Source organism: Rhopalosiphum maidis, chromosome 2 (genome assembly GCF_003676215.2).
Source record: "Rhopalosiphum maidis isolate BTI-1 chromosome 2, ASM367621v3, whole genome shotgun sequence".
Lineage (NCBI taxonomy): Eukaryota > Metazoa > Arthropoda > Insecta > Hemiptera > Aphididae > Rhopalosiphum > Rhopalosiphum maidis.
Genome location: NC_040878.1, coordinates 64,542,901 through 64,565,863, shown reverse-complemented (window position 1 = coordinate 64,565,863; position 22,963 = coordinate 64,542,901). Strand labels below are relative to the sequence as shown.

Here is a 22,963-nt window from a genome sequence, read left to right as displayed (position 1 = left end):
TTAGTTATTAAAAAATTTTATACAATGTTCATATTTTTATAAAACATATAAATTTAGTTGATAAAATACTTTCATCTATTGTATTATATCTAGTATAAATTATTACAGCTATTAATTACATAGCAAGTTTATTGTAGAATTTGTATAATAAATGTTGTATGTCTGAGACAATCCATTTATAAATTTTAACTGTAGTAAAGTAGTTTGATAAGATTCCTTTTATCATACCAGCATTGGTTTTTTTATCATTTCATAATTATAATTATATGCATTTCAATGTTAAGACAATAATCATATGTTACATAGTAAATGGTCAACTATAATTTGTCTTTTCTACTTTAGTTGAGATAGCCAGACTACACCCTTTGATTAAATTATTTCTCGTCAACAGCTATTGTTTCTGAAAATCGAATGCAGTCTAAAAATTATTTTACACTGTAAATCTTACCAAAATGCAATCTAGGCAGTTGTCGAAATAATAAAATTATGCTTCCAGTAATATTTTGTTAGCCACACCCATTGTCACTACTTGAAGTTATTCTTATATAAGATATAATATAAAGATATACTATTAACTTTTGTCTGTCTATTTTGGACAATTACCTGCCTGGTTTACATTGCTCTGATTCATAATCTATAATAGATGTCTTTAAAAACAAACATTTAATAACATCGAAAAAGGTTTTATCATTATTATTGATTATATAAAACATAATATGTACCACCGATATAAATGTAAAAAGATCTTCAACAATGTATAGTGAAAAAAAATATAGTAACAAATCCATCTTATCTTAATATATGATTTAACTCATCTGGACTACTTATATCCTATAAAAAAATAAGAATATTACATAATTAATAATAATAAAAATAAAAAAACAGTAAATAAATTGATGACTATAAAAACAAACCATTTTGACAAATTTTTTTTTCAATAATAATCCATGTTTTCTTAAACGTTTGGCAACAAATGGTGTAAACAAATCTGGATTATTACAATGCTCTTCTTTGAAAATTGAACTAACCACGAGTGCAATTAAAAATGTTACCATAAACCCAAGAACTATTGTGTACAAATAACTAATGCGATACCAATAATAATAATGATGATTGTCATTTGGTAACCTAAAAAAATCAAATTTAGTAAATTAAAATTAATAGTAATATTTCAGTTTTCTAATAATTTATTTAATATTTCAATTTCAATCATACTCAAAAATTTGATAACGTTAAAAAGCAATATTTTATGAATTTTTATTTCTAAATTATAATGTAATAAGTTTAATATAAATTAAGTTATTTTACATTTATTAGCTTAAATTAAAAATATTATTAAATTTAAATCAATTGATTTAATGCACTACTATATTGTAAGAACATTCACTATTTCAATGTTTTTGAAAATATATTTTCATGTTTTTATAAATCATTACTAAACAACATGATATTAATCCACTACTTTGCTTATCTAGGCTAAATAACTAATTAACTACTTATCCTAAATTTAGCTTTCATACATAAAAAAAATCACCAAGTTAAAAACATAATGTAGTTAAGTAAGTTATAATTACTCATTGTATAACAAGGAAGATAGTTGAAGAGTTTCATTTAGCCCTGGACATCCATCTACATATGTTGGTAAATTTTTGTCTTTAGGTCTACCAAACCCAATTGAAAATGAAAATAATAAGCCAATTATAAGCCCACTCAATGAACCCTAAAATGATAAAATAGTGTTAACTGATAGTTTGTTGTATAAAATAGTGGGAATAAAATACTTTTTGGTTGACATGAGGTAATAGTATTCCCATTGTAAATACTGCTAATACTGGTCCACCAATCACTCCAAATATAACCAATGAAGTTTGAAGTATTGATCCCAAATATTGACTCAAAAAAGCTAATAGCAAACAAATTGCACCATAGGTAAGGACTAATATTTTCATATAAAATACTCGTTTTTTATCTGAAATTTCTTGTTTCATAAAAGGCTAAATATAATACAAAAAATAAATACTTATTTTAATATGTACAATAATTGATAAAATTAGAAATTCTAAGATACCTTAAGATAATCTTCCATTGTAACTGCAGCTAAAGAGTTAAGCACCGGCGAAACCGAACTTAATGCAGCTGAAAATATACCAGCAACAAATAACCCAGTCAATCCTGGAACTGATCCCATAGTATCTGATACATACAAAGGCATCAATTGATCTCCACGTGATATACGACCAGACCTTTGAAAATATTTGTGTTACAATTTCGTCCTTAACTTAAATAACAGCAATGAATACTTGATAGGATCACAGTCATGGTATTTTGAAAACATTGCCAACCCAGAAAAACTTGTTGAAATAGATAGCAGTGACAAAAGGGGTAAGCTACACCATAAAGATTTCACAGCTGTATTATAGTCTTTCATAGTTAAATATCTTTGTACTTGTGTTTGATTAATTGCATACAGTGAAACATAGGTAAACATACCACCAATCACCAGACTAAACCAACTATGTCTTTCTGTAGGATCTATATTAAAACTAAAATATTTTTACAATTTAAAAAAAATATATCGAAGGGTTGTAACAAGGTCATCCTTGCTATTAATATGAAATAATTTTTATTAATGTTTAAAATATTCTTTAATTTTATATTTTCTATCCAAATTTAAAATTTAAAGTACTTATTAAATTCAATTCGTCCATATTTATCAGCAATCTTCCAAATTTGTGATATTCCACCAGTTTCATAAATAGCAACTCCAATTACAGCAAATATTGAAGCAAACATAAGTAATGACTAAAATTTTAATTGAAATAAATAAAGTTTGAAATTAAAATAAACTTGATAATCAAGCCGAGTTCTTGCCAACTCATATTATTTTATACATTTATAAACATTTTCAAACATATTATACATATGTGACATAACTCTACAGTCTACAAAGTAGTGTGAACCTAGTTTTAAATGTATATTAAATCAAATATGATATTATGATAGTTGTATATCTTGAGAACTACAAAAAAAAAAAAAAATCCCCAGTGTAAAAATTGTTGAATTGATGTACTTTTATAATAATAAAATTATAAATGGTAAAATATAAAGTATTATTACAATTAATTAAATAAGAGTGATTTTCCTATGAAGGTAAAGAATATGAGATAATAAATTTGCTCCATTATTTGTAATAAAGCTATCATATAGCAATATATTTATTGCATTTATTTAATTTATATTTTATGAAAATTAAACTTCTAGAAAATTTTCAAATTTAGATATTATATTTTATGCACATACTTATTTTTATTTATTGGCTGATTCTTTTATTGAATAAAACTCATTATTTAAAAATGTTGTTTACATAATATCTAGAAAATTATAACATTTATAAAATATATATTTTTTTATATTTTATTCTGTTATAATTTTTTAAGTTTTTTACTTTTTTAAATAAAAATATACATTTTTAATCTCATATTCCAAACCAAAATATTTTTGAAAAATTTCAATACATAAAAATCAAAATTTAAAGGAGTAGTTGATGAGTATTTAGAATTTAAATAAACGGAATAGTAGACCAACATTTAGTGGGATATTCCCATACTTCTCTAACCAGCTCACCCAAACTTTAAATATGTACTTATAACTCATAAACTACTCGTCTAAATTGCAATTTTTATACATCGAAATAGGATGAAAATTATTTTGCTTTAGAATATGAAATAAAAAATGTATGTTGTTATTCAAAAAAGTAAAAACTTAAAAAATTATTACAAAAAATATTTTCAAAAGCATTAATATATTTTGAGATATAAATGTTGTTCAATGAATCACTCAGTATATAAAAATTTAGTAAATTAAACAAGAAAACAAAATATTTAAAAATTAAATACAGATACTTGGAGAAATATATTTTTCATTTTATTTGTGAGTTATTATATTTTATTTCTCAATTATATTATATTAAGACCATTCACAAATGCAGGGGGGGTTGGGTGTTTAAACCCCTCCAAAATATCAGGAATAAAAATAAATTACCTGACCTACAAATGAATATAGTATGATATTTATGTACATTTTTTCAACCCCCCCCCTCCCAAAATGTTTTCTTGCGTTTGCATCTGATTAAGACAAACAGCCAATCACTGATGTATTTAAATAAATAAATATTTATTTTTGTGTTTATTATGAAAATTTAAATGCATACTTGGTAAATAAAATGCATATTTTACAGTTATTTTTATCGTGTATAAATCCTTGCCCTGCAAATTAGTTATTTGATTCATTTTTATACTGGGGTTATTTTTTTTCCAATAACCAAAATATGTTATAGTTATTAAATTCATCTTGATCCAATATATAAACTACACCCAAGATAATTAATAAATATGAATGAATCAAAAACTTAAATTTATGAAACTAGTACATCACTAAATGTATAATATTATTTGATAATTTCAACAAAATAGCAAATAATACAGTTAACAAAATATACTCGACTATGATTATATTTATTGAATAATTACTTGAAATACGTCTGTAATAATGACTGCTTTAATTCCTCCAATTGTTGAATAAAATACACATACTAAACCCACTAGTATAATAGAAGAGGTTAAAGATAATCCAGTTATAGCTCCTAAAGCCAATGATGGGGCATATAACACTATTGACATATAAAGTATCATTTGCATACTAAATGCCATAGATGTAAAAGTCCTTGTTAATCGACCAAATCTTTTTTCTAAATACTGTAAATATAAAATACATATTATAAGCACCAATCAAAAAAATATTATTACTATTAGTACAAAAATTATTTAATTATCTAATATCTAGTAAGTATGTGAACAATAAAAATATTACATCTTACTTCATAAACAGATAAATTTCCAAGTTTGAAGAATACAGGTAAAAATATGTAGGCAATTATTGGAGTTCCCAAGACATATGATAAATTAATAGCAACAAATTGTGTACCATGGTAATAGTTCTCCGAACTTACGCCAAATAATGTTATAGCAGACATAAAACTGGCCATCAATGAAAACGCAACTGGTACGACGCCTTGATTTTTATTACCCAGCATGTATTCCTTTAAAAATTGAAATTTAATTTAAAAAATAATAATTTAAAATAATATCAATAAGTAAACTAAAAATTACTTGTGTTGTTTTTTGTTTACCACCAGTAAATCTATAATATATGCCTATTGAAGCCGACATTACCAACATTATTGCAAACACAATATAATCAACGATACCAAACGCCATCACGATTCACTAGTAAAGTGCGATCTAACAAATAAGTACCTGAAAACATTGAAGTCATAGTTAATAAAATCATTTATTTACTATAGTAACTATTAATAAATATTTTTAATTTAGTACCTAACTATAAGTTATGTCAACTGAGTTTAATTAAATATTGCCAAATTCCAATACAGTATCAAAAATTTAGACATGAATTCTAAAAAGCAGAGAATACCACATATTTAATTAAAAGTAACTATAATATGAATATATTATATTACAAAATATGCAATAATGTTAAACACATGCTCCTAAGTTCTGCTCTAACATCAAAACAATATTATATATATTATATAAGTATCTTATAATTATTCTCACTGTTTTTCAGTTCAAATCTATTAATGCTTACTTTTTATTATAAAGTCAGTCACATAGCTGATATTATTAGTAAGATAGGAACTATAGATTCACGATTAAATTCAAAATTCATAATAGAAAAATAATTCATCAAATCAAATATGTAGTTTAAACTCGTAACACTTAAAAAAAATATTATGAGCACAATTTACTATTAAATTCAACGGAACTTTGCTTTAGTGGTCATTGCTACTGTCTCACTTCTTACATTTCACATAATCCGTATGACGAATCACGCAATTATATGCCAATTACAATATTTATAGCTATCTAAATTTTAAATTGTCGATAGGTACCTATCAATGACAAAACCAATAAATTACTATTAAATAATTAAAAAGATTAGGAGTTCATACAGAATTAGCATATAGTATATTTTATATTTTATTTATTATTATAATTTAGTTATATAATTATAATATAGTAATTTATTAGTTAAGTTGTTGTCGCGAATCGCGTTTGTGGAGAAACGTTTATCAAGAATCGTGGTTAACACGTCTTGCCGTTTGCCGACATCTGGCGCTCGCCATAGCCGTTGACAATAATAATACAAGTAGTGATTGTACAATCGATCACTTAATTGACATTTTTATATTATCTTGATAATTCGCAAATCGTGATAATAAAAAACACGTGGACGGCACATGTACTATGACTCTAGCCATATGCTAAATACACATGAGTAGCATACAATTTCTTCTGGTGGATGGACTTCACAGTATCACACCTTCAGTGGCTATTTAGTGTTGAATTACATACATACAGAATAAATGAATAATATTAATAAAAATGAATTATTATTGCATATTTTATTCTGTGGAACATCAAACATTCAAACATAACTTAGATCAGAGGCACCATTTGAGTTTTTTAATAGGGATGTGGTGGGTGCCAAAATTTAAATAGGCCAATTTTTTTTCATTGTCAGACAACTACTTTTCATCATAATACTAACACACTACACATATTATTTGTTGTACCTACCATATAGCGTACATATTCGATTATATTAGGTATAGGTTTCATTTTTTTAAAAATTTAAATACCTAATTTGAAAGTTGGATGTCAGAAATAGCTTTTTCCCTGCATAGGTATATAAATATAAATATTTACCTAGTGATTTCCAGCTATATTGATTTTATTATACTTTTTGTTTATTGGATTACATATATTATTTTTATTTGTAGTTTTGGAAAAAAGTTTTATATAACTATTGTCCTTAACCCTTTGCCAATTCCCTCCGCTTATTTAGGCCAAATATTTAGTAAATAGTAATAAAAATTATTTATTCAGTATTCGATATGTATTAGGTGGTATACGAGATAATAAGTCTTTATATCTATATCAATATTCTTGTAAAAGTATACTGCTTCTGATCTAACTTTTTTTTTTTACAAAAATAATAAAAACATTAAAATTTCTAAAAATCACTACGACAAAAAATACGGTACCTAGTCAACAATTAAATATTTTGTACAAATAACATTAAATTAGATGGCTAATAGATTATGTTAAAAAATATTTTTATCATAAACACAAAAATGTAAATATTAAATTGTAGCTATTTAAATAGACCACCTTATAGCTATTAGGTCATCATAAAGCTGTATCTTAAATTAATGTATTACTTATCAATATATCATTTACTCATTTAGATATTTATAATATATCATGATATTATGATATATCAATGCTATATCTTTGTATAAATTATATTTTATCCATCTAATATATTATATTATAGACGATAAGACGTATAGTATACTATAAATAATAAACATATTTAAATTTCATTTATACATATTATTTTAGCAATAATATTATATAGTTTATTTGGTCCGTAGACAATTTTACAAAAATTTGACCTCGTAGTTTATTTTTGGGAAACAGTTTTGTACATACTTATAGATAAATACGTATTAGTTTGTACTGTTTGTAGGTATACACAGCTTGAAGGACGCGTATCACGGAGTAATATACTGGGTCAATGCACAGTAAATCAGATTTGTTTAAATATCCAAATGACCAAATACAATTACAAAAATTTATTATTAATTACAAGAGGGGAAGACTTATTAGTAGTTAAGTGTTTATTAATCGACAATAATTTATTAGGTATCAAAAATTCGAAAAGCAAATAAGTGCAACCCGCCAATTATTCATCAATTATTTTTTTTAATTGAACTAAGAGAACATATTTTGAGGTTGAATATATGAGGACGTGAGGTACTCGCACTCCCTTCCCCATAATAAAATAATATGTTGCGGTTTCTATATAGTCATACGTGTACTGTACATATAGGGATTAGCGGCTAGCGCCACACTGAAACAATAAATTAACAGAACTACAAAAATGCATGCGTTAATATATCTTCATGACTTCACATTATACGATGAAAAATATATTTTAATAATTTTTAATAATAATAATGAATAAATTATATAAAATGTATATATTTATTTATAAAACTAGTACATGACAAACAGTGGCATAGATTGGCCTCAATTTTTGATGGTATTTAAAGAAATGTTTTAATTTATAACCCATCAATAGCCCAACTTCCTTTATAAATCCCCGACTTATAAGCAATTTAATTTCATCTACCAAATTATTTTTTATAAAATTAAAAAATAGATATTGGATTATTTTAACAGTAAAAACTTTATTTATAACATTAAAAAATAAATAATAATGAACAATTTGTATTTTAACTGAGTCGAGTACTGACATCTTTAAAACATATTCCACTAAACTTATCAATTACTAATATTATAATTTTTTTTAAATTGTTAAGTAGCTATAATAAGCTGTTTAACCATTCTTTGCCTATTGTCGTTCTAAGATATGGAAAATAATCGTTCACAACTTGTACTAGTTAATAGTTGGTACGGTTAAGATCATTTTTAATGACTTCATTAAAAATATGGAAATCCTTAATGGATATAATTTTGTCTTAAGTACCTATGTATTCTATTTTTGCTTCTAATTTACCAGATACTGAAATATTGCTATATTTTTAATTAAAAATACTATTAAAAATTCCTAACTCGGTATTCAAGTCATGCGTGTCACTAAAAAATTGTTTGAATCTAATTAGTTTAAAAATGACACTTACAATTGTATATTTGTATTATTCAGTATATATTTGTTATACTTTTTTAATAAAATAAACAAATATAGACTTTTGAAAATAGAAATTGTATGCTTTATTACGATTTTCTGGTGATGTAAGTGCTACATTTGCACCATCCAATGTATACCATTGCAGGGCCGTAGCCACTAGGGAGCAGAAAGGGGCATTGCCCTTCTAGCATTTGTATCGGAAGACGGCGATTTATATTGGTTTTTTTCTATTCCCTCCCCCCTCCCCGAATAATTCATCTGGCTACGGGCCTGTGTCACTGATGACAAATAAACTTTATAACATCCACATATACCTACTAGGTACCTACATTATATTAAAACTATTTGATATTTTGATACGATTAATTATCTTATAGTACAAAATATTTAAAAAGCTACGCCTGCATTTGACGTGCTCGCATTGTGTGTAACATCGTAAGTTAATGTTCAGTATGTGCACTTCACGTTTATTTTCGTTAGTTTAAATAATATCAAATGTCAAGGTTGAAGGTATATTTAACATTGTTTTGCAAGAGGTTGTGTTTGATAAGTTAATTTTAAAACGTTTACCTATAGGCCATATTTTCAGCATTTGCTATTTACTGGTTTGCCTGGATTAATGCAGTAAACAACTGTCGGAATTTTCCTATTGGCTATTGTTTGGAATCGTACTTTCATGGAAAAAGTTTTTGAAATATTTAAAAACTGAAATACTTCTGAAATTATCTTGGACGACCTAGCTGTTGCATATAGTTATCGTATTATGTTTTTTAAACATTTCGAAAAAATTACATATTTTATTGGAACACGGTTCGTATACACTCTACACATTACCTTTATGGCTATTATATATTATTATTTATTACTTAGTTGATACTTGATAAATGAATATTATATTATGCGAATAAATAATATATTATTATTGTTTATTATATGATATAATTTAGTAGGAAATCATATTATGTTGTAATGTTATTGAAACGTTATTCAGTTTAATCGTTTATTACTCCTAAGACCATAATATACTATCGAGTCGCGACGATCAGACACCAATAACAATCACGAAGACTTTGTATTATATTATACAGCTATATGCCAATATACTTATATACCTAATTAGTTACTATGCGTTTTTTTAAGTGGTGATAACTCTTTTAATTTCAAAACAATTATTATACTCAGCAGTACTCACTAGTCACTAGCTATACTACTCGTACTACACTGTAAATTGCAACAATGTTTAATTGAAAAAATTGAGGCGATCGCACCCCCCCTTATCTCAAAAAAAAATAGTTTAAGTCTCTGATTTTAGTTTTTGACGTAATTATACTTCAAGAGTAACAAAATTATAGTGATATATTTTTTTATTACTATTATCTACTATAAAAAATATTTTTTTTTGTTCTTAACGAAACTGTTGAAAGTAATATATGTGTGTACCTAAATAAATACTTTATCAAAATTAATGTGTGCCCTTTAAAAATCGCCCCGCCCCCCTGTTATCTTGGTCTGGATCCGCCCCTGTATATAATATTATTATTATGTTAATTCTAAGTTTTGTTTATACCTTTAATACTAAAATATTTTGTCTACATATATATATATAGATTATATATATTATTATATATATGACTATAGTTAAACTTAAAAGTAACAGCATTATATAATGGTATTTGTACTTTGGTTTTTTTGTGATATTTTAATTTTTAAGTGAGGTGTGTATTGTATAAACACAAAACATCAATTAATAATAATTAAAATGTAAGTTAACGTAAATTTTCTACATTGTAAATTTGTAAGACAAAGAAAACACGCACATGTTGTTATTCAATTATTTATTAGATAACTGCACATGAAAGTACTTACTATGTATACGAATAACCGAGTATATTAATGCGTAACCTAACGCGCTACATCGTTATATGGAACTTCAAACGTGGTTAAGCTTAAGCGTCGGAAAACTGTATAATTTTTTAGGACGCCGATGTCATTTAATCTGTATCGAAGAATGGAGATAATGTGGTGTGGGTTCTATTTAAGATTCTTATTTGAATATTTTATAAGAGTTGAAAACATCTCTATATATAATATGCAATCACCACAATTTTATTATATAGAGCACATTCATACTTATAAGTTATAATATACGCATAACACTGCTACTACAAAACCACATTACACTATACATTACCGTCAGTACCTATACTATAATATAATACATATGTACATAATCAGCATTCGGTGTGATAGCAATTTGTGGCGTTCTGGTTTGGAGATTGCAATAGTTGTAGTTTTGTACGTTTTAAACACGATAAACTACTTTCTGTCCTACAATTCGTTTAAGGTGAAATATATAGCGCAATCTCAATGTTGAGATAAACTTACTGTGGTCAGTATTTCGTACAGTATACCTGCGGTATTTACATTTTTAAAAATTAGTACGTGATTTCTTTAAAAACTTAAAGAACTCTATTGCCATCGCATTTTAAAATCCAATTAGGTATCTACATTAATAATGTTTTAATAATTTTCAGTATTTTATTTATTATTATTATTATTATTATAAAACAGTATACTATGCCTCTATTATAGTAACTACTATACAAAGTATAAATAAAAGATCCTCACAGCTATACTACAGTATTAATAGTATTATGTATGTTATAATATGAAATACACTACATTTAACTCTACCGATGTGAGCCAGCAATTATTTTTGAGGATTAAACGCTATATTACACGTAGATTATATATAGGTGTATATATTACGTATAGTATAATATATATATAATCTAACTCAATTAGTTTTTTAATATTATTTAGAAGTGATAAATTTAATTAATTCAAGATTTTTGTTAAATTGTTGTGAACTATTGACTAAAATTGGTAATTTATTAATCATATTAAAAATACAACTATAAATAATATCATAATATAGCACACTCGCACCTATGATTGGTTCTATACTTACAATATGTAGATTGTAGAGCATTTTGATGCTACTGTTCATTGATTATGTATGAATAGGTATTTTTTTTTTATCAAATAAAAACTATTATTCTGTAAATATTAAAGTTTTTGCAAATATTGTCATTTCTTTTAAGTTTTTAATTTTTTTTTTTTAATTTAAAAATGTACATTTTTATGTTTATTTTTTCATACCTATATGAAAATGACATAATATTAATAAACAATTAATTGTTGACCTTTTTCGCGAGTTTCATTAGTGATAACTCAAAATATCTAGAATCTCAAACTACTATGAATTTAATAATTTGACTAAAATAAAATAAAAATATCACTTTAGTACAACCATGGACCCCCTAACATCTACATGCAGACTCCTGAGAGTTCGCAGACCACCAATTGAGAACCACTGCCTTAAGAAGACGTAGTACTCGCATGTGTTGTCTCCGTCTTTCACAAGTTCGACATACCTATGGCAAATGTTCATTTACAAGCTTCAATAGTGAGCTGTTAGTTTTGATATTAGAGTGAATTGATCTATTATACATTTTAAAGGTTAGATTATTATTTAGAGCCCCCACGTAGAGTTTCAAAAAAGTCATAACTTAAAAATAATAATATAAATAAAAGCCTACGTGGGGCCTTAGATAATAATTTTACCTTTGTATTTTATAATAGGTCAATTCACTGTAATATAATTAACTAACAGCACAGACAGCACAGTATTGTCTGTATCAAACTAGTAAACGAAAATCTGCCATGTACGTGTGTAAGACGGAGACAACATATTGCGGGTACGTCCTCTTGATTTTTTTTTATAGAAACATATTACAAACATAATATATAAAATGTGTTTTCGGTATAGAAGATATACCTAAATATATAATGTAAATATAATTCTGTATTAAATTGTCGGTTTCACTGCAGATCCGTAGAGGCAGGTAGAGCTCTTACTTATTAGGTATACAATTTTACAATACTATTTACTATTAAAATGTATTATTAATAGATGTAACAATTAGATAAAACTTTCACCTGCGTATAATAGTTCTCCGGATGAAGTACGATATAGGTAATCCACTACAATTACGTTTGACGGGAATGTCGGGAATCAATAAGATAACAAGCACAGCACATATAAATAATACATTAAAATATGAAATAATTATATTTTAAATTCGAGTCAAAACCCTTCGACACATTGTCGGGTCATTAAAAATTTACAATTTGTTCATGTATATAACTGTCGTCTAACTGAATCGTTCAACACGTCTGCTTAACCTACTGCGGTAGTGCGGTGTCAGAATTCGGCCCCTACTCCGTAGCTAAGAATCGACGCACAATATTTTGTAATTATATATTATTATATTGTAATATGATTGGCTTGGTGTACAAAATAAGTACCATAGAATTTATATATAGATGTCAACCGTTAGTTAATACGAATATAATATTATGATAAGCAATAAGTAGTAGGTAAATATTACATATATTATACATACCTATATTCATTAAGTGATTCAGCGATATAATATTATATATACTTATTTTTATTTTTTATTTTCTCTATTGATCCTAAATATAGCTTTAATTAACAATTACTATAAATGGCTGTATATACTTATAATTATATTTTTGATAGTGCTTTGTTGTTTAAATAATGATGTATAGGAGTAAAACTCTTATTTTCATTAAAATTTAATAATTATAATCTATATACACCATACACTGATACACTATACAGATAACACAATAAATTACAATAAATAATTTTGATTACATGTAAAAAATTACTGAATGGAGAGTTTACCAATTGCGCTCAAAACATTTTACAATATCTAAGAAAAATGTATTAGTTTGTTATATTTATTAGAAAATAAATGAAAACATTAACCGATTTTTTAGTGAGTATTAATACTGCATGCCCCCTAGACCCCCCACGGCACGGCTCTGTTAATACATAATGTATTACATAATACAAATATAAATAAATAATTTTTTTTCACATCTTACAAGTTATCTTTTGATCGTCAATTATTCAAAATTAAATACCAATTAGGTATAGGTACATTACATAATAATTTGTTTCATAAAATTCTCGATATTGTTATAAAATATATTATACTCAGTCACTTTAACCAGTAATCAATTTATCAATAAATAAGTTATAATTTTCAAGCATTTTATCATTATGTGTTATACAAACGCAAACGCCAAACGGAATACTTATCCTAAAATATAAGGAGCGCAATTGGTACATAAACGAAATATTAACGAATATTTTGTTAGGTGCAATAATTGGTCCATGCCCGTAGCAGGATACCGGATAACTGCTAGATACTACATACTATGCTTTGTGTTGTTTAAAACGTATATAATAATAGGTACAATTAATAATTATAGACCTATATAACTAAGTATTTTTTATATTGTGTGAAATATAAAAAAATAAAAATATGTAAGTATATAATATTTAAAATTTTTTTTTTACTTATTTTAATTACAACTAGCATTTTTAATAGCTTATTCGTAAATAGAATGGTTTTTTGAATACTTTAATATATGAAAATTGAATTTTAAACGAGTAATTGATAAATAATAATAAGCATTTTTTACTCGTGTATAATTCAGTATAGAATCTATACTATAGATGTTAGATAAGTGGAGTAGTGAACCTGCAATATTTTGTAGGTTACTCCTGTACTGCTCGTCTGTTCCACAATTTGTAATATGATAAATTATTATGATTCATAACTATAAAATAATTTATCAAGTTAGGTAAATATAATATATCTAAATATTTTGATCATTAAATTTGTGTATAATATGTATTTATTGACTATTCAGATCAACAAGCTCATATTCATATAGGCTGCAAGACAATGTCTTCAATTAATTCAATTACATTTTGGACTGCAATTCATGTATCCAATAATTTGTTAAATTAAACAAGTTTGTCTGATATTCCTGAAGTATTTTAGTATTAACATCTAAAACAAATTCAGCTAATACAAAATGGTTGACCGAATTATTGTCATCAGGAGGTTAGAAAATTGTTTCAATAAATTATATAGGTACTTTAGAAATATTACTTACTAATTGTTCTGTATAGATTAAATGTTATTGTATATTATGCTTTCATTTTATTCTTAATGCTTAGCAATTTCAAAACATCTTTTTTTATATGTACAAGGAAAGTTATAATTGATAATTACCAGATTATCAATTATTATTATAAGTATATATTAAAAAAAGGAGAAACTACTAATGTTGTAATTAAAATAATTATGAATAATGAACAGTTGAATGTTGTTTGGAAAAAATTGTCACACAGAAATCATTAATATAAATAAAATATCAGTGATTTATGGTGATGAAGCATCTAGAAAACGCATTCTCAAGGTTAATATAACATATTGACATTCAATTTATAAAAACAAATATATAATAGTCATAATACATATATATATATTTATTATTTATCATATTTCTTGAGATTAAACCTATGAATAATTTACTATGATGAAATGTGAGTTGTAAAGATAGTTATAGTTAAATTTATTACCTATATATTATTAGTTTTTGAAATCTGATTTTTTTTCAGGTGACGGAAAGTAGACTGTTTTGCAGTAATTTCACAGTAGTCTAGACAGTCTAGTCTAATGAAAGCTGTAGTGTTCGATGTGGTCATGTGGACGTGTAGTCTCTCTCTACTTAGCCTACACCAAGTGTAGCTAATCCGGTTTCTATATAATTCTGTATTTCCTCCAATTCACCCCCGAGTCGAGCTTTTAATTATTGTTGATGTATATATTATTATATATTTATTACAAATTACAATGTTTATAATATTAACAAAGCTTGGCGAAGCTCAGCTCATGGACCGACCGCTGTATACATACACGCACCAACGATAAAGGTAAAATATACATATTAAATATATAATAATTAGAGCGCGGATTTGTGTGCATTTGCATATTTATTCTGGTTGATCTTATGATATGCTAAGTGAGGACAATATTTGTCCATGACATTACAATTTAAAAAATGAAACTTTTTTAGCGCATATTTTTGCATCTTCTGAAAATTTTCTATTTTAAGGGCTTATTTTACAATTTTAATAGAATATCTCATATTTTAGTGCATATTTTGATGTTTTTTGTTTTTTTAGACATTTTTTAAATATATATTATTATAATATAATGCAATTCACATTTAGGTAAGTTAATTTATTTTAGGATACATTTTTTATATAAATTGATTTCTATTTTTTCTTATAGATTAAAACTACCTACAAAAAAAAAAGAAAAAAAATTAAGAAAAGTAGATAAGTATTTATAGTTGGGTTCGATAATTTTTAATTATATTAATTAAATGTTTAAAAATAAATTTTTTTTGCTAATCTTTTTTATGCATATTTTTTATTTTTCGCGCATATTTTAACATTTTAGTGCATATAGTTATGCATATTTAGGGTTTTATTTAGCGCATATTTGGTTGGTTTTTAATGCATATAAATCCGCGCTCTAATGATATATATTATTATTAACAATATATGATAATAATTGTATAGATATATAGAAAAGATTCTCTCCGAAAAAAATTATCAAAAATAATTTTATTTAAATATTTGTAAATAGTTTTTAGATTATCTATTGGCTATTGTTAAATTTTATCTCTTTTCATATCATATATATTATAATATATAATATTATGACTAAATGTCTACATGTCTACATTTAAAGAATTAAGAAAATAATTGAAATAAATAATTAGGAGTTATAAATTCATAATTATACGTCTATACGTCTACACGTCCATCGTATGTAAAAATGAAATGTTTGCCCTTCTGGCTTCTGTGATGTGGGAAGCAAATTCGGGACCGCTCGTTTTTTGATCATTGCGAGAATGGCGAATTATGTACAATCATCACAGAACGATATTCTGTGCAATCTTACTCCAGTATATTATATCTGTGATTACATCTTCTATCTCACTGGTATAGATAATAAACAATCATTTCTTAATATTTTTTATCAGAGGAATGATAATTGATAACATAGAATTATAAAATATATTTTGTCATGTAAAATAATATGATTGAATTGATCGAAATTGAATGTACATAAAATCAAGTTTACTCTGGAGGTTTACAAAAATGTCTTCTATTCCGTTTATTGGTACGTTATTATTATTATAATATATAATTATATATTATAATTAATATATTATTATTATTATTATAAGTAAAAAAAAAAAAAAAAATAGTCGATACCTTTGTTATTAATGGAAAAAGGTACATTTTATGTATTTAGTATTTCTTTATTGGTTACTTATGATTTTATTTTAGATATTGGAGCAAATTTGACAGATCCCATGTTTAAAGGAGTATACAATGGTAACAAAAAGCATAAAGAAGATTTAGAAGATGTTTTGGCACGTGCTTGGAAAAATGATCTTAAAAAGATTATTATAACTAGCGGCAGCTTAGATGATTCCATTGAATCTTTAAAGATAGCTTCATTGAGTGGTATATTATTTATTTAAAATATCATGTATAATTTATATTTTAATCTTACAAGTATTATAGAAAATCTTTACTGTACTGTTGGTTGTCATCCAACACGTTGTGACGAGTTTACTAAAGCCAAAAACCCTGAATCATATTTAAATAGTTTATCAGACTTGATAAAAAATAATCGTTCAAAAGTAGTAGCAATAGGAGAATGTGGACTTGATAATCAACGATTACATTTTTGCTCAAGAGAAGTCCAAGAAAAGTTTGTAGTTTTATACTGTTATTGTTAAACATTGTAATATATTATAAATTATATTGTATATTTATTTTAGATATTTTGAAATGCAGTTAAAATTAAGTGAAGATTTTAATCTACCATTATTTCTACATTGTCGTGATGCAGCTCCTACATTTTTAGATATACTGAAGAGAAATCCCAATTTTATAAAATCAGGAGGTGTTGTACATTCTTTTGATGGAAGTTTAAAAGAGGCCGAAAATATAATTAACTTAGGATTTTATATTGGTATTAATGGATGGTAAGCAAAATACTTATAAACATAACTAATGTTTTAAGTTAGTTTTAAGTATCATAAAATACTTTGTTAATTTTTGTATTCACTATAAACCATTCTTTTAGAGACTATTACACATAAATTGGATTAGATAGTAACAAATATTCTCTCTTCCCCCACCAAAAAACAAATAAAGTTTAAAAAAAAAAAACCAAATGATAATTTTTAATTTATTAATTATTAATGTCAATAGAACATTAGGTAATCTCCAAAGCTATATTAATTATATTAATTATATCATTACAATACTACAATTTTAGTATATATGACTTACGCAGAGTTAATATTTAATAGTTAATAGTTTTAATAGTTTATACAGTAATAAAAAAAAAAAATTGTCCTTTCTTTACTACTCAGAAAATCCCATTTTACCCCTTGAATGGTAAATACGTTCAGGTTAGGAACCGCTGCTATAAAATGTATATAATATTCAACATATACTTATACAAAATATATTTAAATCTCTTGTTTTCTTCACCAAATTATGTTTTATTGAATAATCAAATTAGAAAATAGAGAATTATGTTATATAAGATTACAGAAGATCTATAAAATTTAAGTTCATAAAAAAAAATGTTCTAAAAAAATTTTTTAAATCATAATAGGTAGGTATTATTGTATTACATACATAATATTAATTAAGCAATAAGTAAGAAGTAACTCATTATTGAGTATATAGATTATATATTATCATTATGAATATTTGTTTTATTGCTTACCTAAATTAAATAATAATGATATTTTTACTTTCATTAAATTATAATTAATTTTATAAAATGAGATATATTTTTCATCTGTGAAATATTTGTTTACTTTTTTTGGGTATGTCACCGAGTATTCTGAACTGAACATATATTTTGATTAAAATATAATATTTTTTAGTTCATTAAGGACAGAAGATAATTTAAAAACAATATCAGAATTACCCACAAATCGTTTAATGCTGGAAACAGATTGCCCATGGTGTGAAGTAAAACAAACACATCCTTCTTATTCTTATGTACAAACCAAATTTAATTCAGTGAAAAAAGAAAAATTTATTGATGGTTCTATGGTAAAAGGAAGAAATGAACCATCAACTATTAGGTAAGTTAATAAAAGTTTATTCAAATATATATAATACATGTACATATTTCTATATTTTACAATATTTTGTATGGTATTTATTATATTCTACATTTCTACGCTGTGAATTTGTAAAGTGTTACCTATCAAATATTTTTATGATGTTATATCACATGTTTAAAAACTCATAATGCAAAGTTTCCGTTTATTTGAATTTTAATCTTATGTTTTTTTTTCAGACAAGTCTTTGAAGTATTAGCTTCATTGAAAAATGAGGATCCTGTATGTTTAGGCAATCAAATATATCAAAATACTATAGATCTATTTTTTAAACATAAATAGTTTTTTAATTATATGATATTTAGAGGCTTTAGTGTTATTTTATGAATAATGAATATGTTTCTGAGAAAATATAAATTTATTTATTTTTATATCTGCATTATTTATTCATATAAATTATTATGGACCAAAATGATCAAATTTTAATTTTATTGTCATCATATAAATGACTTAAGGTACACACTATTTCATTACAACTAGATAAATGCTAATGGGAACTTAATTAACTGTGAGATCAAAATTAGCATTCCAAAAATTCAAACCTTCACATTTTTAAATATTATAATTCATTTTGTGAGTGGTAGTTGTGTCCAAAGTACATTTAATATTCTTGGAGCTAAATTTTTAAATTTTTTTAAATTTAATTTTAAAAATTGTATTATTATTTTACTTTCCAATAATTAAGATTTTGATATAGAATATTAAATTAAATTAAACTAGAATGATTGATTAAAATACAAATACATTTATATATTATATGTATTTAATCATTGTTAGAATGTTTAACTATAATCACCAAAATGTAAGTTCTTTAAAGTGAAATAAAAAACAATAAATGCAAATTGTATGTGCTTAATATAATAATATTATGTTAAATACTTAATATACACGTGTATATTTTATTACATCCAACTCGACTTACCTAGCCATACTGTAACAGCTATAACAAGGTACAGGTGTAACCAATTTGTTAATGGAGGTATTGTTTATAGTAATGACTATTCTATAATCAATGGTCGAGGGTTTGATTAATTAATACTACATACAAATAACAGATATATACATACTACATAAGTAAATTTATGTATTTTTTTTTATTGTTAAAGAACTAAGTACATATATTTTAAGGTATTAGTTCTACTTCTATGTCCATATTGATCATTATATTGTATAGTATATATATCTTAATAAAATATTCATTGGTTATACAATATAATACTATAATATGCTTAATAATTATCTTATTTTAATACATCATAACAAAAGGATATTATGAATGAACATTAATAACTATAAGAATTTTTATATTTATACATTTTACAATGTAATGTAATAAAAAATAAACAATTAAAATTTTTGTTAAATTATTTTTACCCTTATACTATACACAATATAATATTATAACTGTGGTGTTAAAAATTTCTTTAGAAACTTTGAATAATTCATAGAGTAAAAATATTTAAATAGTAAAATAAAAAAAAAAATGATAGTGATTAATTACAAATTATAGTTTTGATTATTGTTTAGTAAGTATACAAGATTATTAATTTTAGTGTTAAAAATAGGTAAGTGAAGGGTTTAAATTTAAATTATAGGAGTATGATTTTGTATAATAAACCAAATGGTATCTATAATAATAATATAATTGAAACCTTTTAAATTAGTAGGTAATAGGTAGTGTATAACCTCAATATTGGTTTAGACTATTGTTATTATTAATTTCCGCTGAATAATTTGATACTTAATAGTTAATACTAATTAATAAATAATAAATACATTGTTTTATAATATGTAAATTAGTGATTTCCTCTAACCAAGAGTAACAATAATTTGTATCTTGTATAAACTAAATGATTTAAAATAAAGACTAACTTTTTATTGATTTATATATTATTTATAATATACTGTATAATTAATAAATGACAAAATATACTAAACTCTATAATTACTTATAAACCTAATAAATACCACAAATACAACACTTACGAAAAATAATATTTAATAGTTAAAAATATTGATATAATTATTGCAGTTCAGTTATTTAGAGGGAATGATGCTGTATTTTACAAACTTACAACTTAGTAAATTTTCATTCACCAAAACTCATTTTATGTTGTTAGTTTTAATATTATTAAATGTAAAAGTAAGAATATTATCTCTGTCCTTTAAATAGCTTTTTCCTTATTTAAATTTTATAGCAAGTTATGAATATTTTTAAATTAAATATAATTTTATTCAGGTGTCAAGTACTTATAACTTGATTTAAAATACAAATATTGAAATATTAAAAATAACTAACTTGAGAACACAGATAATATTCTTACTATTTGATTTGATAATATGTCAATATTTACATTACCTAGATAGCTAGGTTAATAGTAAAACTTACAACACAACTTCTTATAACAGTGGTGGATCCAGGATTTAATTTTTTTAGGGGGGGGCATAGTTCAAGACACAAATATTAAATTTTTTTAGTAATTAACAATTACATACAAATAGACAATAATTTTAAATGTGTATTTAACTTATGCCAATGGGGAGAGGCCCTTCGTCCCCCTTTAAATCTGCCACTGACTCATAAGTGTATTCTGTTGAATGCAAAGTTTCTGAGTTATTTAATTGTAAAATGAAGATACAATTATACATGCAGTCATCATGTCCTCTTAAAATGAAAACATTGACCTACACTTAAGCTTAATAGGTATAACTTTGCATGTATAATTTATTTATACATTACATATATTTGTATATATGATCTAAGTACCGAGTATGCTTACCTAATTTGTTCTTTTGATAATTAATTTATTAAATTCTGATTTTTGGAATTTTTAAGTATCTATATGACTAAATAACTGTACTTAAAAACTATATTTTAAAATATTTGATTTTTTAAATGAGAATCACCTTTTTTCTGTACATTGTTAAATATCTAGTTTCAAAAAATGTTTATGTAGGTACCTATATCAATTCAAATTCTAACTTTAACCTTGTGTTATCCAATTAAGGATTATCAGGGTTATAATGATTTTAAAATAATAGTATTTCATACTAATCTACTGACATTTATTTTCATAATTTACATAGTAATTAAGTTCTAGATTAATTATTAAGTACCATCTCTAATATATATTAATTTTGTAAGAATATTATTTTCATTAATATATACATGTAATAAATTAGAACTCTTTTATTTTGATTTAGATATATATAAATTATTATCTTAATAAGTTTTTTCATTACAGAATATTACTTAAATGATATGAAGAGTATTTGAAAATATGGTTTTTAAGTTGGTATACTTCTAAATTCTAAAAATCAGAATTTGAATAAATTCATTATTAATGGGAAAAAAATAGGAGTGATCATGATTGGTGAATAACCTTTTGTATATTTTATATAGGTACTTAGGTATACTATAAATGATATTTAAGTGGCATATAGACGTATGGTGGGGGTTTGTTCAAATCTACCTTGGCTTATTTTTCGGCATATAAAAAAGTGAAAATGTTTTTATAAACATATATTATTATTTAAAGTATTGGGTATCTTTTAAAGTTTAAGTCATAAATGTTTGTGTATGCCACTTTGTTATCAGGAATAATTATTTAGGCGATTTTTTGTTCATTTTTTTTGTCTATATAAAATATAAAGATTATTATACCTAGGTTATTTATAGGTGTTATAGATTGCCTATATTCTTATGTTTTTTGAATATCATTTAAATATCATTATTGTATGATGTGCAAAGGTAACGTATATAGATATAACACCTAATTTTTAGTTAAAATTAAGTACAGCCTTACTAAAATTACTGATATACCTATTTATCTGTCTTTAAAATGTAAATACCTACCTAATTATTTATCATTATCTTAAAATGCACAGAAGCATATATACTCATAATCTATATTATATAATAGGTAACAACTACCTATCTAAAAATTATAATTGACATTTTTAAAATATTTGATATTATAAT

At 24.5% G+C, this 22,963-nt stretch overlaps 2 protein-coding genes across 7 annotated transcripts; one reads left to right on the top strand and one right to left on the bottom strand.

Moving 5' to 3' along the window:
• Positions 1-99: 99 nt before the first annotated feature.
• On the bottom strand, positions 100-13,022 carry LOC113553062 (putative sodium-dependent multivitamin transporter). Of its 5 annotated transcripts, none has more exons than XM_026956193.1 (13): positions 12,799-13,022; positions 5,394-5,472; positions 5,169-5,315; positions 4,877-5,098; positions 4,530-4,754; positions 2,687-2,802; positions 2,301-2,543; positions 2,069-2,243; positions 1,782-1,994; positions 1,575-1,720; positions 915-1,128; positions 723-831; positions 100-647 (listed from the first exon to the last, which is right to left on the bottom strand). In XM_026956193.1, the coding sequence occupies exons 3-12, from the start codon at positions 5,274-5,276 to the stop codon at positions 790-792; spliced, it is 1,704 nt and encodes a 567-aa protein (XP_026811994.1). In that variant the 5' UTR covers positions 5,277-5,315; positions 5,394-5,472; positions 12,799-13,022; the 3' UTR covers positions 100-647; positions 723-789. The 5 variants fall into 5 exon arrangements, with proteins under 5 accessions (XP_026811994.1, XP_026811993.1, XP_026811995.1 ...); XM_026956192.1 differs by lacking the exon at positions 12,799-13,022 and adding an exon at positions 5,665-6,063; XM_026956194.1 differs by lacking the exons at positions 5,394-5,472; positions 12,799-13,022 and adding an exon at positions 10,663-10,787.
• On the top strand, positions 12,372-19,616 carry LOC113553064 (putative deoxyribonuclease TATDN1). Of its 2 annotated transcripts, XM_026956197.1 has the most exons (7): positions 12,372-12,557; positions 15,368-15,682; positions 17,114-17,293; positions 17,354-17,543; positions 17,614-17,820; positions 18,739-18,942; positions 19,161-19,616. In XM_026956197.1, exons 3-7 carry the CDS (start codon positions 17,140-17,142, stop codon positions 19,261-19,263), a joined length of 858 nt encoding a protein of 285 aa, XP_026811998.1. In that variant the 5' UTR covers positions 12,372-12,557; positions 15,368-15,682; positions 17,114-17,139; the 3' UTR covers positions 19,264-19,616. The 2 variants fall into 2 exon arrangements, with proteins under 2 accessions (XP_026811998.1, XP_026811996.1); XM_026956195.1 differs by lacking the exons at positions 12,372-12,557; positions 15,368-15,682 and adding an exon at positions 16,804-16,943 and having other exon boundaries at positions 19,161-19,615.
• Positions 19,617-22,963: the final 3,347 nt, after the last annotated feature.